Here is a 16,047-nt window from a genome sequence, read left to right as displayed (position 1 = left end):
CACCGCGCCCAACCCTGCCGGCCTGTTGTGATGGCTCCCAGTGGTGTGGGGAGAACTGGGAGCCCTGCCCTGTGCACCTCCCAACATTGACCCCAGCACTTAGGATTACCATCTGTTGTTCAAGAACTTTAGTTTCTTCCCTCAGGAAAAAAAGACAAGGAAAAAAAAGAAAAGAAGAAAGCAAAAAAGTCCTCAACCAAAGATTCTGAGTCACCATCCCAGAAGAAAAAGAAGAAAAAGGTAGATAGTTCCTGAGGGGTCTCAGGCCAGAAAACGGATCAAAACCCAAGCCCCCTCCTACACACCCAGACCTGGTTCCTGCCCCCTTCCCATTTTCAGGGCCCAGTGGGGGGCGTCATAAGTTGTGACACACCAGGGAAGAGGCTGGCAGTGCATGTTCCCTGAGCATGTGGAAGCCACAGAAGTGGGCTGCCTGAGGTAGAAGGGTGTTGGGGAAGGAAGGAGAGACTCCCCCTGCCCAGCACAGGGAAACCAGGTAGACTGGCAGGTTTCCAGGTGAGAGGAAACGTTGCCTGGGCTGCGTGTGCCCCAGCTGGCAGGCTAGCCCTGAACAACAGCTGTCCTTACGGCCTGGGGCCTCAGCACCTCAGACACAGATGAAGTTCTCACCTTGACCAGCAGGGCCTCAGCTGTATTTAGGAGAGCTGAACATCTGTTTGCCTCTGCCCTTGGAGGTTCCTGCAGAGCCAGTGTCTGTTCTAGAGGAATTCACTAGTCCTAAGGAGTTGGGGGCAGCAGTGGGTGGGGAAAAGCTGCAGGTCTGAGATCCTCTTGTACTTCCCTCCTCACAGAAGAAGACAGCAGAGCAGACTGTGTGACGGGCACCAGCACCAGGCACAGGTACGCTTCCCAATCATTCCTGAGAATTCAGGGCGGGAGGACAGCTCTGGCATCCACTGTTGTCCCAGAGAGCCAGGCAGACCTGATAGGTGGGCTCTAAGGGGAAGGAGGCTGGGGAAAGAGGTTCTATTGCCAAGGGTCCGTGGGGCCGGTGGGGTGACATCAGGAGCTGGCGCTGCAGCATCAGAAGGATCCAGAACAGTAATGGCAGTGGCTGACACCGAGTGCACCCTGGGTGCAGGTGTTGTACATGCTTTAGGGAGTGCGCCCTGGGATGGAGCCTGTTTGTAGGTGAGGTCGGATACAGGTTGGTTTCTCCTTCACTTGGGTCCAGTTCCTTTTCCTCATGATCCTGTAACTTGGGGATTTCCTTTTGGGAAGGAAGATGGTTTGCTCAAGATGAGCTATCACCATGGATCTATGCTTCCCTATGGAGGACAGGCCCTGCCAAGTGGTGGTGACAGTTAGCTGCTCCACCTGGCTGTGCTGGCCCTGAGGTCACCCAGCCTCCTGTAAAGGGGAGTGATGCAGAGCCCGCCTCCTGGGCCGGTGGTGAGGCTTATGTGAAGCTCAGCTAAACACTAAAGAACTCAGCCCAGTTCCCAGAACATTCCAAGTGCTAAAAAAATGTCTGCTTTGGTTAATGCCTCTCCCCTGCATTGGAGATGCCAGGTTTCATTTTCCTTGCCGGGGAAAAGGGTCAGGAAATTTGACGTCTGCGTGTGTTTCCTTCCCCCAGGGATTTCCTAGCCGAGCAGTGTCCATCCCCATGCCTCTGACCTCCGCCGACCTCTGCCCACCATGGGCTGGAACTAAACTGTTACCTTCCCTTACTCCATAGAAGAAGACAGCCAGCTGCAGGGGTCCCTGTGCTGGCCAAGCCAGTGAGCCTGCAGGGAGGCTGGTCCGAGGAGAAAGTGGACCAGCTCCCATGACCTCATCCCACTCCCCCAATACAGGACGCTTCGTATAGATGTGTACAGTATATGTATTTTTGTAAGTGACCTCCTCTCCTTCCGCAGACCCCACAGGCCCAAAGGCTTCGGGACTTCCCACCACCTTGCTCCACAGATCCAGCTAGGTCTGACTTGTGCCTCATCCCATGCCACTTGGTCTCTGGCTGATCCCGAGGCTTTGTCTTCCTCTCATCAGTTCTTTTGGTTGTGTTTTCTGTTTTTTTTTTTAAATAACAAAAAAATAAAAGATTTGGAGGAAGGGTGCAAGCTCCCAGTGCATCTGGGGCACACATTTCTCACGACTGTCTTGCCGACACTCGGGATTCCTTCTTGCCTGCGTGTTGAGGCTGTGGGTGACTGGTTAGTGGGTCAGGCGGTGAGCTTAAGAGACGCAGTGAAGTGCCTGGGTGCTGAATTGGTGGGGAAGGCTTCCTGGATGAGGTGGCATCTAAACTAAAGGATGGTCATGGTTGATTTCCTGTTGCCAGAGTAAGTCATGCAAATACCCAAAGACAAGAAATGGAAGGGGCTGAGAATCCTTGAGTTAGGCCTCAGGCTAGGGGCAGGCTCCCTGGAGGTGTGCGTGGTGAACAGCTGTAGCAGGCACAGCAGGTCTAGGAAAGTCGGGAGTGAGGTGCTCCTCACATGGAGCTCACCATGATTCTGTGGTGGTGAGGGCGCAAGAAGTGGATGAACCTGAAAGACAGGATGATGTCTTGGGTGTGGACTGAGGGAGGGGAGGGGTAGCAAGGGAGGTGGTCTGCTGCTCCCGGCTGGAAATGCAGAAGCCCACTTCCCTGGGTCCAGAGCCTATATGGAACACCAGGGGTCCTGGAGATGTCTCCAAAGCTTTTAGCCTCATGCTGGAAACGGCCAGAGGCAGTGCAGAAAAGGAATGCGCGGCTGGAGGTGTCAGAGACCCAGGTTGGCATCCAGCTGCACCCTTGACTTGGGGCCCGGGGCCAGACCCTCCCCCATCTGGCCTCTCCTCTGAAGCATCCTCTGAAGCATGTTGCTCTAGAACACAACTACAGAGTAGTGTCCTCATTGGGCCTTGTTTGACCCATAGCAAGACTTCAAAATTAAACATGGGGTGATTGCACGGCAGTTCTTGATTTCTAGCTCCTCTTAAAAAGACAACATCTGGCAGTGGGGGCTGTGCTCCATCCTGGCAGCAACCAGATAGAGCTGAGTAGCAGTCAGCCCCTTAGGTAGGGCATGGGCGCCCAGTCTTCCACAGTCCCCTACTTCCTGTCCATCCTGACACGGAGGCCCTGTTTCGGTTGCCATCTGTCATCACATTCGCACTGTTCTTAGTATAGAAATGAAATTGGGGACATAGGAAAATGAAAGCTGTACCAAGAAGAGCTTGTGCTTAAACTAGGCAAGAGCCTATTTCTTTTTGGAAGTAAAGAGTGTTCGTGTGTGTTAAACATGTAATCAAGTATATCTGTGTCCAAAGACTGCAGGCCCCCCAGGCATCTCTGGGTTCCTTGGGCTGTATTCTCCCACCTAAGTGACTGGCTTTAGCATCTTTAGTTACCTCTTTAGGATAAATGAACTAGATCCCAACAGAAGAGCCAGGAGCCAGAGTGTTCTACTTACTACCTTTTATTCTAACATTGAACCATGGCCCTGAGAGCTAATACAAGCTTGTCTGAGCAGAGGGAACTAGGGGTCAGCAGAAAGGATTATGGGTGGAAAATCTTGGCTCTTCCTTGGGGAGTGATGCTGGGGAAAGGGAAGAGAGTGGCTCAGCCTGCAGGTAAATAGAAAAGCCGAGGCCAAAGGCCAGAGGGGAAAGGACAGTCAGCCTGTCCAGCCTGGGGGTAGGGTTATCCCTTCTTCCTGTGCCTTCCCACCTTGTCCATGAGCCCAGATCTCAGAGCCTTGTGTTGGAGGCTGCTGTGATGTTAGGAATGGGGTTCCGTCTAGCTTTTGGCCACCTCCTGGGACCTCATGCCCCTGTTGACAAATGGAGGTTGGGCAGCAGAGCCTTGCTGCATTGTTATCTGCTGTTCCGACTTGGTTTTTCGTTTCCAAGGGTGACGAAGAACCAGGCACCAGGGTCTCATGGGATGAGGTACAGGGTGGGAGATGGGGGAGGGGCTGGGGACCGAAGGGAGCAAGAAAGCTGTAGCTGTGCAGGGCCGGCAGGATGTTGAAGACCGTCTCTGCTGCTCTCACATGGGGACTGGAGAAAGAAGCAGCAGGTTGAGGTTGAGGTCCCCCATTTGTTGTCTCTGCCCCTTCCTAACATCCTGGACCTGCAGAGCAGTTGAGGACTGCCCACCCTCCCCTGCCCCCTGCTTGGGTCCAAGTAATGACCATCATGGATTTGTATAACTCCCTAGAGCCCCCCAACCCTGTTCCTTCATCTGTGAAATGGACATTCCAGGGATGTTGGAGAGTGGCCCAGCATCACACTCCTTCACCTGCCCACAAAGGAGCTGACCCCGCAGGGGATGAGCTGCTGGTGACCAGATGCCCCTCTGCAGGGCCCTTACCTGGGCCCAGATCCTGCTTGGTCACACCCAGCCCAGAAGACGGGTCCTCCAGTTCCAGTGACTCTGCAAAGGAACAGCAAGTCCATTTGTCACTTGAAGTGCAGCCTACCTGACCCAAGATACCTGAGGGCAGTGCTTCCCACCTAGCCGCAGGCTTAGTGCCTGGGAAAGCAGGTGCCCAGGGAAGGACAGCTGCAAGCGGCAACGAAGAGGTGTAATGGCGGCTTGAGTGAGAAGAGGGTGATGAAATGAGATGGGTGGGCCTGTAGGACTCCTGCTTGCTAGAGGATGGTGCGTGGATGGATGAAATTCACAGATGAAAGGACTGACGGATAAGTGAACAAATAGATGAGTGGATGTAAGAGGAGAGATGACAAATGGACAAACAGGAACGCACAGATGGGTGGATGGATAAGGGGCTGGATGCATGACTACGTCACTGCCCCCAGGAACTGCCATCCCGGGTGTCCTGGTCCCATGAGCTTCAGAGGGGACCTCTTGCCCCTCAACCTTCCTAGTCCTTCCTGGTCCTCTGACACTGGCACAGTGCAACTGCTTACCACTGCAGTTCTGGTGCCCGCGGCTTCTGGTGTTGGGGACCTCTGTGCCGTTGGGGAAGACACACCAGCAATAGCCGGTGCTCCCATAGCACTGGAGCGGCAGATAGTTGCCGTTCTCGTCGCACTTGGGCCTGAATGTACCCGGGTGGACAGCAGGGATGCGGCTGACCTCTTCCTGGCACTTGGTCAGTACTGAAGCGACAGGCATGATGAGGACACAGTGAGTGAGTGAGCTCTGAACCAGGGTCTGAGCAGAGCTAGAGACCCACACACCACTGCTGTGGGCCTAATGCCTTCTTCCCAAGTGGCTTTACTCACTCCAGCCATCACACGGATGGGAAAACTGAGGCCTAGACCAACAAGGTCTGAGAGCAAAAAGGAAGTGAATGGCCATGTGTCCAATTCACCTCAGAAGTTGATGGTTTCTTCTGACACTCAAAGCCCATTACAGTTTTGGGCCGGGCACAGTGGCTCATGCCTATAATCCCAGCACTTTGGGAGGCCGAGGTGGGCGGGTCACTTGAGGTCAGGAGTTCGAGACCAGCCTGACCAACATGGTGAAACCCCGTCTCTACTAAAAATACAAAAATTAGCTGGGCGTGATGGCCATGCCTGTAATCCTAGCTACTCGGGAGGCTGAGGCAGGAGAATTGCTTGAACCCAGGAGGCTGAGGTTGCAGTGAGCTGAGATCGCACCACTGCACTCCAGCCTGGGCGACAGAGCAAGACTCCATCTCAAAAAAAAAAAAAAACAAAAGAAAAACACCATTATAGTTTGGAATTGCACTTCGATTCTGATTCTAGAGAAAAGTGATGGGCTCCTTGGTTAAGTCTAAGCTTCCTGTTGCTGAGAGTTCCCAAGCAGAGAAATGGGGGTTACCATGTGTTGGAGATGTCTTAGAGGGGTTTAAGCATCAGCTAGGAGTTGTTGGAGGTAGCATGTAAGGTGTCTTCTAGGAATCTGATGCAGAAACTGAGGCCCCGGCCAGGGTGGCCCTTTGACCTTCTACTTCAAGACCCTGAATCCCAGAGGGAAGAAAACTTGTCCAGAGTTACATAGCAAATTAGAGGCAGCACTGGGATAGAAACAGCATTCTGGCTTTGGGGCTAAAAACATCCTAGTCTGGGTTGTCCGTGAGGTGGGAAATGCCCAGAGCTCTCTTGGCAGCAGCTGTGACCTTGGCGCCCTCACTGGGTTGTGGGCAGCGCTGGGGCAAGGTCATTACGAGGATTCCTTCCTGCGGTGTTTCGGGCGGGTTCTGCCCCAGGCCCCCTGTGCTGTACCATCCTCCATGAGAGAAGTCCCCTGTACCCTGTGGTGACAGGCCTCTGTGGGCCCTTAGGAACCCTTACACAAGATGGGGTGAGTCGGGGCGGGGGACAGCCAAACCAAGAAGGAACAGACAGGAGAGAGAAGTGAGAGCTGAGAGGATGGGAGATTCTGCGGCGCCGGAACCAGGGAGTGCTGGAGGCCCCGGCCTCAGCAGCTCCAGGAGAGCCCCGAGGGTCGAGAAGCCCTCGCACCCTAAAGCTCCGACTCCCTGTACCTTTTGGTGGAGCCTCAGTGGGCTTTTGCTCCAAGGAGTGCCTGCTCATTTCAAACAAGAGCCAATGGTGCATCCAGCTCTCAAAGACCTAATAGGGATAGAGGTGGAGGTCAGGTTCAATAGCCACCACCAAGCCCCTACACTGCCTGGCTTTGCCCCTGGGGACAGAAACATGCAGGGCCAAATAGGACCCTGACACCCGGGTCCAGCTGCAGCCTCTTAAAGGCCCATGGGGCTGAGCCCCACACACTGCAGCCTCCAGGTTTTAGAAGTGCTGGTAAACCCCTTCAGCTTCCTGAGAATGGCTTCCCCAGCCCACCCTCACCCCACCTCTCCCAGCCCTGCCCTAGACATCGGAGGAAAGAGACAGTTCCCATGCAGGGAAACCTGCTGACCTTCCAGTCCAAGGTCTCCATGGTGTTCTTAAGGTGTCTCAGGTTCTCCGGGAAGCTCCCCTTCAGCGGTGGGTACACCTTCAGGGGGTCAGCATTCTACAGGGTGGCAGAGCAGGAAGGATGGTTCAAAAAGGGCTCCCTGGCAGGCAGTGTGAAATGTGTAGCCCATGTTCCCTTGGTCTTCCATTCTGAGGAATGGACCAGAGCCGCACCAAGCCTAAACCCTGGACTTCAGCCATGATGGGAGGGGAGGGAAGGGGTAAGGGCAATCCAGCTGTTCAGCTACAAGACTGCAGGGTTGCAAGTCCAGTTCCAGACTCCAGGCAAGCTCTACCAACAAGGCCCAGTGTCCTCCCTGTGGATGGCTGCTCAGCTTTCAGGACTCACCCGCTCCAGAAGGTGAGGACCCAACCTTGACTGCCCCCAGCTAGGTTGAGTCCTCTGCCTCTTTCTTCACAAAGCCTCTTCACTTCTGTCATCACCTGGTCACTTGTCTGCCTCCCACACTAGCCTGGGATCCCCATGGCTTCAGGAGCTGGGTCCAATTGCTCCCCATTGTGGGCCCAGAGCCTTGCACAGTGCGGGCACAGAATAGACATGCGGTACAAATTTGGGGAGGAAAAACCAAAACTACGGGTGTCTTGAGCAAGTCACTTCCAAGCTTTGAGCCTCAGTTTCCTTTTTTGTTTTTATTTTTTTGAGATGGAGTCTCACTCTGTCACCCAGGCTAGAGTGCAATGGTGTGATGATCTCAACTCACTGCACTTCCTGGATTAAAGTGATTCTCCTCCCTCAACCTCCTGAGTAGCTGGGATTACGAGTAGCTGGGATTACAGGTGCCTGCCACCACGCCCGGCTAATTTTTGTATTTTTAGCATAGACTTTCACTATGTTGGCCAGGCTGGTCTCAAACTCCTGACCTCAGGTGATCCACCCGCCTCGGCCTCCCAAAGTGCTGGGATTACAGTTATGAGCCGCTGCGCCCAGCCAAGCCTGTTTATCTCAAAAATGCGGAGAGGCCGGACTACATATAACATTTAAGGGTCACCCTTGTATTCAGTAATCCAGAGTACTTGTTGAAAATCTGCCCTGAGCCAGATATACAGGACTTCAAGCTCGACCTGGCCAGGGTCCTGCATGGGCAGGCAGGGTCACCCGGCTAGCTCCCTGCACTCACCTGGAGCAGGTGCATCACATGGTCCTCTGTCATGTTGCCATACTTGGTGGCATTCTGCATGGGCTGTGGGAGGAAGGAACAGAAAGTTACCAGCGCTGGTCCCTGGAGTAGGGGGTGTGGAGCAGGAGCCAGTTGCTGGGATCTAGGTAAGAGACTGGAATCCCAGGCACTTGGTCAATGGTTCCATCTCTGCCACTTCCAAACATGACAGCTCTAGCAAGTCACTTTAGCTTTCTGCCTCAATGTCCTCATTGGTCAAACTGGCATAAGCTTTCTTGCCTAGGGTTTTGTCCACAGCACAGTATTGTGAATATAAATACTGTCAATGCATGATAGCAAGGTCTTTGAGAATGGGAGAGGACAGTAAGGTGCTATAGGAAATGAGAAGCACTTTGTAAACTGTAGAGGGCTGAGCCTTCCTCCCAGGGATGGCGCCAAGAGACTCTTCACCTGTGCCCTCCACACCCGGGAGCCCTATTCTTCCTGAGACAGGCACTGTGCCTCCCACAGCAGTCAGGACCCCTCCCCAGCTGGGCTCTCCTCCCTGCCCCTCCCCTTGGCACTGTCCTCCATCCAGGTAGGATAACCTTGCCCCTCCCACCACCCTGGGGCTGTCCTTACCCCCTGGGCTCCCATGGGTAGCGCCTGCATCAGCAGCGGGGTTGCCATGCGCATCTTGCTCACAGGCTTGGGAGCTGTGGGGACAGGAACAAGGATAAGTGTGGCCCCGGTGACCAGGGAGGAGGGTATCAGACCCAGATGAGGAAGGGCTGGAATTCCAAACCGGAGGGAGAGGACAGTGGACCCAGCTGGGTGCAGGGATGGGGGTCTCTGAGGTGAGCGACAGTGGGAGGTGGGGGGTGTCAGGACGTAGGGGTGTACGCACGCTTGGGAAGCTTCATGCGCAGGTTCTCCAGCTGCAGGTTCTGGCTGGTGACTGTCAGTTTGTCCAGCCGGCCCTGCTGCTGGTACAGGAAGTAGGCGGTGGTGGCCTGGCCAGCCAGAAGCAGAGTCACCAGGATGGAAAAGCCTGTGTACAGGGCTCCGCGGCTGCACTTGCTGTGGGAGGTGGGGAGGATAGGTCAGAGGAGGATCCACAGTGGTTCTCCCCAAGGGCTGGCTAGGAATGCGGAAATGTATACCCCCATCTCAATCAGCCCCCTAAGCCACCCCTAACAAACAATGCACTTGAAGCACCAACAATAAGCTGGCTATGGAAATGCAGCTTGAAGACCTCACCCTGCCCCTCCTTCCAACCATCGATGTGCCTGAAGTCCTCCCTGGCAGAGACCCTGCAGCTGCCACGGGCCTCACTTGAACAGAGAAAAGCAAAGAGGCATGCTCCTTGCCCTCTCTGGACCTTGGTGTCCTGCCTGTGCGATGAGGGGTTGAGGTGGGGGGGGTCTCCCCAGGCTCCCTTTGCCATGCAGCTCTCCCGAGGATCAGGGCTGCCCTCAAGGGGAACGGGTTTGGTTTTGTTTTGTTTTGTTTTCTGCTGGCAGGATCAACCAAGTATGTTATTTGTTTTAATGGACAAAAAAAAAAAAAAAAAGATTGCATGTGCTTACCAAGTAAGGGGAAGGGAGTTTTCACCCCTCTGCCCAACCTCCCACCCTCACAGTGAAATCAGATTTAAGGAGAAAAGGAAAGGAAGTGGGACCAGGATAGCAGAAAATGTGGCCCACCTGAGAAGAAGTGGGGCCTGGCCATTTTAGGAGTGGGTTGGGGGAGCCTTGGACAATGTCAGGCTGAAGCAGGGCCAGGCACCACCCACTCTGGGACCATCCTCTGCCCAGGCTCTCCATGTCTTTGAGCATGTCCCTGCCAATCTCTGTGGCTCTGTTCCCTCATTTGTCACATAGGTGCCCCCACCTCTGCGATTATAGAATTTGGTGGTTTCTTCTTTTAAGCAAGAACTCAATACAAGGGCCAAAGTATTTCAAATGGTAATATCCACCCTGCAGGGAATGGGCAGGAGTATAGGTGCCTAAGCCTGTGTGGCCTGGATGAATTTCTCATGCTCCCTAGACTCACCATCCAGACCCTCAGACCTCAGCGAGCCCTTGTATCTGTGGGCCTTGGATGCGATTTTGGGGGTGCATGCATATGTTACAGTAGAGGGGATGTAAGGATCCTGCCCCTGCACCCTGGGATTTTCTGATCTGTTCTTTGACGACCCCAGAGGTGGGACTACTAGGACCCTAGTCTAGGTGTTGCCAACATGAAGGTGTTGGGAGGTGATCCGGCCACAAAGTCTTCTCCCTCATGAATGGGATTAGGTGCCCTGTAAGAGGGCTTGACAGAAGGAGTTGGTTCTCTCTTGCCCTTCTGCCTTCCACCATGTGAGGACACATCAAGGAAGCCCCTCACCAGGCTGGGCGTGGTGACTCACGCCTGTAATTCCAGCACTTTGGGAGGCCGAGGTGGGTGGATCACTTGAGGCCAGGAGTTCGAGACCAGTCTGGCCAACATGGCAAAATCCTGTCTACAAAAAATACAAAAAACTTAGCCAGGCATGGTGGCATGCACCTCTAATCCCAGCTAGTCAGGAGGCTGAGGTGGCAGAATTACTTGAACCCCGGAGGCGGAGGTTGCAGTGAGCTGAGATCGCACCACTGTACTCCAGCCTGGGTGACAGAAGGAGACTCTGCCTCAAAGAAAAGAAAAGAAAAAAAAGAAAAGAAAAGAAAGAGGGAGGGAGGGAAGGAAGGAAGGCAAGCAAGCTAGGCCGGGTGCGGTGGCTCACACCTGTAATCCCACTTTAGGAGGCAGAGACAGGCAGATCACCAGAGGTCAGGAGTTCGAGACCAGCCTGGCCAACGTGGTAAAACCCTGTCTCTACTAAAAATACAAAAGTTAGCCGGGCGTGGGCCAGGTGCGGTGGCTCACGCCTGTAATCTCAGCACTTTGGGAGGCCAAGGCTGGTGGATCACCTGAGGACAGGAGTTCCAGGCCAGCCCGACCAACATTGGCGAAACCCTGTCTCTACCAAAAATACAAAAATTAACCAGGCGAGGCCGGGCGCGGTGGCTCAAGCCTGTAATCCCAGCACTTTGGGAGGCCGAGACGGGTGGATCACAAGGTCAGGAGATCGAGACCATCCTGGTCTACACGGTGAAACCCCATCTCTACTAAAAAATACAAAAAACTAGCCGGGCGAGATGGCGGGCACCTGTAGTCCCAGCTACTCGGGAGGCTGAGGCAGGAGAACGGCGTAAACCGGCGCGGCGGCCCTTGAAGTGAGCCGAGATCGCGCCCCTACTCTACAGCCTGGGCGACAGAGCTAGACGTCCGTCTCAAAAAAAAAAAAAAAAAAAAAAAAAAAAATTAAACCAGGCGTGGGTGGTGAGCCACCTGTGTTAATCCCAAGACTTACTCGGGAGGCTGAGGAGCGAGAATCACTTGAACCTGGAAGTGAGGTGTGCAGTTGAGCTGAGATCATGTCATTGACTCCAGCCTGGGCAACAGAGTGAGATTCCATCTCAAGAAAAAAAACAAAAAAAAAACAAAAAAACACACACAGTTATATATATGTGTGTGTGTGTGTGTGTGTCTATGTGGCGCTGTGTGTGTGTGTGTATGTATGTATGTATATATATATATATATATAAAGTTGAGCTGAGATTGTGCCAGTGCACTCCATCCTGCGGGGATAGTGTGAGACTCTGCTCTCAAAAAAACATAACAGAAACCAAAAACAAACAAAAAGGAAGCTGCTTCAGAACTGGTGAAGAAATAATTTTCTGCGGTTTTTTTTTTTGTTTTTTTTTTTTTTTTTTTTTGTAAATTATAGTCTGTTGTATTCTGTTAAAGCGGCACAAAATGGACTAAGACAGACCCATTGCGGACTGCCAGGATGAGGCTGCACCCTGCCTGCTCCAGCAACCAGCAAGGATGGTTTAGGAAGCTCCAGGAGTCCCTTCTGCCTAGTAACTCATGACATCACAGACTGTCTCATTCTCATTGGCTTGCTGCGTGTCAGTCTGTGCTTTCTGGGGTAAGGCCCCGCCCAAGGGAGAGTTATTCTAGAAGGAAACAGCAAAACCCCGACACGGGGGCGGGGAAAGTGGGGAGACTAGACAGGAAGGGAAAACAAATTCTACTTCTTGGCCTTACTAAGGAACAGGGGTAGCCTGGCCTGGGTTCAGGCTCTCCAGCCTCATCCTCCACCTGTTCAGTGCTTCTGCAACCCCACACCCAATTCTAGCCCCAGCTCTACCTCCCACACGCGACATGGGAAAGTACCTTCCCCTGTCTGCCCCACAGTTCCTCAGGAGGCCTAAGAATCTAGAGATTCACCCTGAAGACGAGACCACATAACCTGGATTGGAATCCTGGCTCTGGAGTCCGTTAGTTCTGGGACCATCTAAGTTGCTTTACCCTCTGTGTGAGTAAAATCGGGTAAAACATCTGCTCCAAGGCTGTTCCGTTCAATAAGATGATGAGGGTAAAGCTCTTGGCTCCACACCTAGCGCATTGTTAGCACTCTATAAATAAATTACACTCAGTGCGATTCTCAGGGAGTTTGTAGTTAAGTTTAGCATCTGCTTTTCTTCCTCTTTATGCATCTTGAACGCCTGTCCCCTGGTTCTGGTAGAGTGCCAACTCTTGTCACCCCCCTCTTTATTTCCTCATTTATACTACCTTCTTCTGCAATTTAAAAATAAAATAAAATACAAATAAAAGCCAAAGTCAGGAGCCAACCAGAGCTGGCAGGAATCATGACACAGATGTTGCCAGGCAGAAGAATTCAGAAAAGCCTCCAAAACAGGCTCCAGTCTGGAATGGCCTAAGCACACATGGCCAGCTTTAGAAGCAGTAACTGAATAAAGGGAAAACTAGGCAAAGATTAGACAAGGGGACATGCACTCTGAACACTGAGCCCAACTGGGTCTGTAAATCACTGAGTGATTGGAGCTCAGAGGGGTCCCACCTCCCCTCCCCACAAAATGCACCTCTGAAAGGGGGCCAGATGGAGGAGTGAGCTCACACTTTGATGTCAGACTAGTCCTGGTTCAAATTCTGCCTCCAACCACTCACTAGTTATGATTTCTTGGGTAAGTCACTTACCACTGTGAGCCTCAATTTCCTCTTCTGTAAAAAGGGACAACAAAAGTACCTGATTCATAGGGTGACTGTAAGAATTAACATTGAGGCCGGGCGCGGTGGCTCAAGCCTGTAATCCCAGCACTTTGGGAGGCCGAGACGGGCGGATCACGAGGTCAGGAGATCGAGACCATCCTGGCTAATACGGTGAAACCCTGTCTCTACTTAAAATACAAAAAACTAGCCGGGCGACGAGGCGGGCGCCTGTAGTCCCAGCTACTCGGGAGGCTGAGGCAGGAGAATGGCCTAAACCCGGGAGGCGGAGCTTGCAGTGAGCTGAGATCCGGCCACTGCACTCCAGCCTGGGTGGCAGAGCAAGACTCCGTCTCAAAAAAAAAGAAAAAAAAAAAAAAGAATTAACATTGAGTTTAGCCCTTACATATGTGTCCCGCAAATAATCATAGTACTAACTAACAGTGGCTGAGGCCTGGTGACAGGTACACAGTGGATGAGAACTATTGTAGCTATTATATTATTACTGAGACTCAGGGAGAGGCAGTGATTTATCCAAGGTCATGCGTGGCCTAGACCAGAATCCATTCCTCAGAAAAGAGTCTGCCCTCCTTGCCATGAGATTCCCTGGGGTTTTCACAGGCCACAGCTCTAATGGTCTGCAGTGGGTTACCTTGTTCCCCAGAACATAGCTTGTCATAACATCTCTGCAGGGCTCTCCCAAACCCCTTTCTGCCTGGCAACAGCTGACATCACACCTAGCTGTAAGTCCCTGTAGATCGCAAATTACTTTGTGAAGATTGGAGTAGCAGGGCCATTGGGGTAACAGCCTTCTAGCCCTTTTTGAGGGAAACCCATGGGTGAGGCTATTTTGGGGCTGGGAAGTGGGGCCTGGGGTCCTCTGGATGGCTGTGCTGGCCTCTGGCTGCAAGGGAGAGGGGCACAGGAAAGGACATGACCCCGATCAACCCTGAGCCCCTCCAGAAATTTAACCAAAGCCTGTCCCTCCTTTCTTGCCTGCCCCCAACATCTCACAATCCCTTCTGTGATGGCAGAACGTCTCCATCTACTCTGTAGACACCTGCAACTATCATTCCCCTGATCCGTGGTAATTAGGAGGAAAATCCTCTGTGAAGAACTGCTTCTACCATCCTCTTTTAGAAACTCTGTTTCTCCACTGGGATCTTGAACATTTTCAAAATCTGATCCAAGGTCTTTATTTTTATTTTATTTTATTTTATTTATTTATTTATTATTTTTTTTGAGATAGAGTGTCACTCTGTTGCCCAGGGTGGGGTACAGTGGCACGATCTTGGCTCACTGCAACCACTGCAACCTCTGCCTCCCAGGTTCAAGTAATTCTCATGCCTCAGCTTCCCAAGTAGCTGGGACTACAGGTGTATACCACCATGCCTGGCTAATTTTTGTATTTTTAGTAGAGACGGGGTTTCAACATGTTGGCCAGGCTGGTCTCGAACTCCTGGCCTCAGCTGATCTGCCTGCCTCAACCTCCCAAAGTGCTGGGATTACAGGCGAGAGCCGCCACGTGCAGCCTGGTCCAAGGCCTTTAACCTAGCATTCACGGCCCAGCTTCAGTGGGGTCTCAAAGCCCCTGGATAGCATGTGAAACTAGGGAGAGAACCCAGGCTCTCTTCTGCTTTTCAGAAGGAGGGGGTCTGATGCAAGGAAAGTTACAAACTCCTGCTCTTAAAGGAACCCCTTCCTTTGACAAGAGAGGGAGCCGGAGCCCAAAGCAGGCCAAAGACTTGCTCAAAATCACCCAAAAAGTCAATGTTAGAGTCAGAGCCTGAATCCCTCTTTCCTGTGACTCCCGGCCAGTGCTTCTTCCCAGCACATGCGCACGGCTCTGCAGTCCAGGATTTGTGTGCCCTTTCCTGGTGCTCACACATACCTCTCCGGGGTTCCAGGGCGCCGGCCCAGCATGGGCAGTTGCTCATTGTTGGAGATCAGGTCGCGCTGGTCATCCATGACTGGCTTCTGATCTTCCTGACAGCTCCTCCTGCTGCTCCTGTACATCTGGGACCCTGAACCCCTGGCTCACCTCTTAAAGTTGGTGCTGGAGAGGAATCTGATTCGTCCACAGGAGGCCACTCCACCCACTTGGTAGATGTGGAAGTGAAAGCTACAAAGGCTGGAAATACCCCACTTTGGTGAAGCTGCCTTTTGAGGGGCAGGATGTGGGGCGGGGGGGCTCCCCAGGCAGGTAGAAAGGACAGCACGATCCCATTGGCTGCCCAGGGCCCTCATCACTTGTTTCTGGGCAGGCCTTTGGATTCATAAGGCTCTTTGAATGTTTGAAGAAACAGGCATATGTCCACTCCCTAGACAGGAAAGCACTTTGAATCAGAAGACACCTTTGTTTGTCTCCCCTTCTCACCCACAGATGAGTGGGTGCAGAAAGGGGCTGTGCACCTTCAGTGAGCTCAGACAAGTCCTCTTCTCTGGCCACCATTATGTCGTCTCAAACATGCGGGAGGAAGTTTGGACTACCTGCAGGGGTGAAAACATTTCTTTTCTTTCCCTGTTTAGATTCTTAGTTGAGATACTCCCCTGAAAACAAAAGTCAAGTTAACAAAAGAAAAACCAGCCAAAGTTTATTAACACATGCTGAACCCATTATGCAGTAGTGGCCTCAGTTGAGAAGTATTTCTCTCTCAAGGCAGTGGTTTAGAGGCCTTGCTTAAATAGTATTTTAACAAAGAGCCATAAGTCCCATAGAGTGACAGGACAGAGAAGAGGATATCTTCAGGGTTCCAAAGGGCTGGAAGTGTAGGAAGATAAGCGTGTGGAAAGAGTCAAGTCTGATCCAGGATCCTCTGAGCTCTGCTTCTGAACTGATCAAGGCAGACAGGAGGGGCAGAGGGTACTCCTGGGTTTTAACCTTTTACCTTTAACTAAAATCCGCAGGGCTTTAAAGAGGAATATTTGGGTTTCCTTCAAACCTGACAGTCCATGGTTTTAAGGC

At 52.5% G+C, this 16,047-nt stretch overlaps 2 protein-coding genes across 6 annotated transcripts in view; one reads left to right on the top strand and one right to left on the bottom strand.

Moving 5' to 3' along the window:
- Positions 1-2,096, top strand: part of TCOF1 (treacle ribosome biogenesis factor 1) — a 41,441-nt gene extending 39,345 nt beyond the window's left edge. For all 4 annotated transcript variants that reach the window (XR_001886342.1, XR_001886340.1, XR_001886341.1 and 1 more), the window contains 3 exons: positions 146-240; positions 813-861; positions 1,601-2,096. Coding sequence is in view for 1 of the 4 variants with exons in the window: in XM_017875773.1 (XP_017731262.1) it covers positions 146-240; positions 813-839 (122 nt within the window). In the remaining 3 variants the exon portion in view is untranslated. The remainder of the gene's footprint in view (positions 1-145; positions 241-812; positions 862-1,600) is intronic.
- Positions 2,097-3,412: 1,316 nt separating this feature from the next.
- On the bottom strand, positions 3,413-15,285 carry CD74 (CD74 molecule). Of its 2 annotated transcripts, XM_017875774.1 has the most exons (9): positions 14,974-15,285; positions 8,890-9,062; positions 8,625-8,698; positions 8,004-8,066; positions 6,827-6,922; positions 6,432-6,519; positions 4,885-5,076; positions 4,325-4,387; positions 3,413-4,011 (listed from the first exon to the last, which is right to left on the bottom strand). In XM_017875774.1, exons 1-9 carry the CDS (start codon positions 15,096-15,098, stop codon positions 4,001-4,003), a joined length of 885 nt encoding a protein of 294 aa, XP_017731263.1. In that variant the 5' UTR covers positions 15,099-15,285; the 3' UTR covers positions 3,413-4,000. The 2 variants fall into 2 exon arrangements, with proteins under 2 accessions (XP_017731263.1, XP_017731264.1); XM_017875775.1 differs by lacking the exon at positions 4,885-5,076.
- Between the last annotated feature and the right edge of the window lie 762 nt (positions 15,286-16,047).

The sequence above is a fragment of the Rhinopithecus bieti genome, unplaced genomic scaffold, assembly GCF_001698545.2.
Source record: "Rhinopithecus bieti isolate Rb0 unplaced genomic scaffold, ASM169854v2 scaffold_7673, whole genome shotgun sequence".
Lineage (NCBI taxonomy): Eukaryota > Metazoa > Chordata > Mammalia > Primates > Cercopithecidae > Rhinopithecus > Rhinopithecus bieti.
Note: the sequence above shows the minus strand (reverse complement) of the source record. Positions and strands in the feature narration are given on the sequence as shown.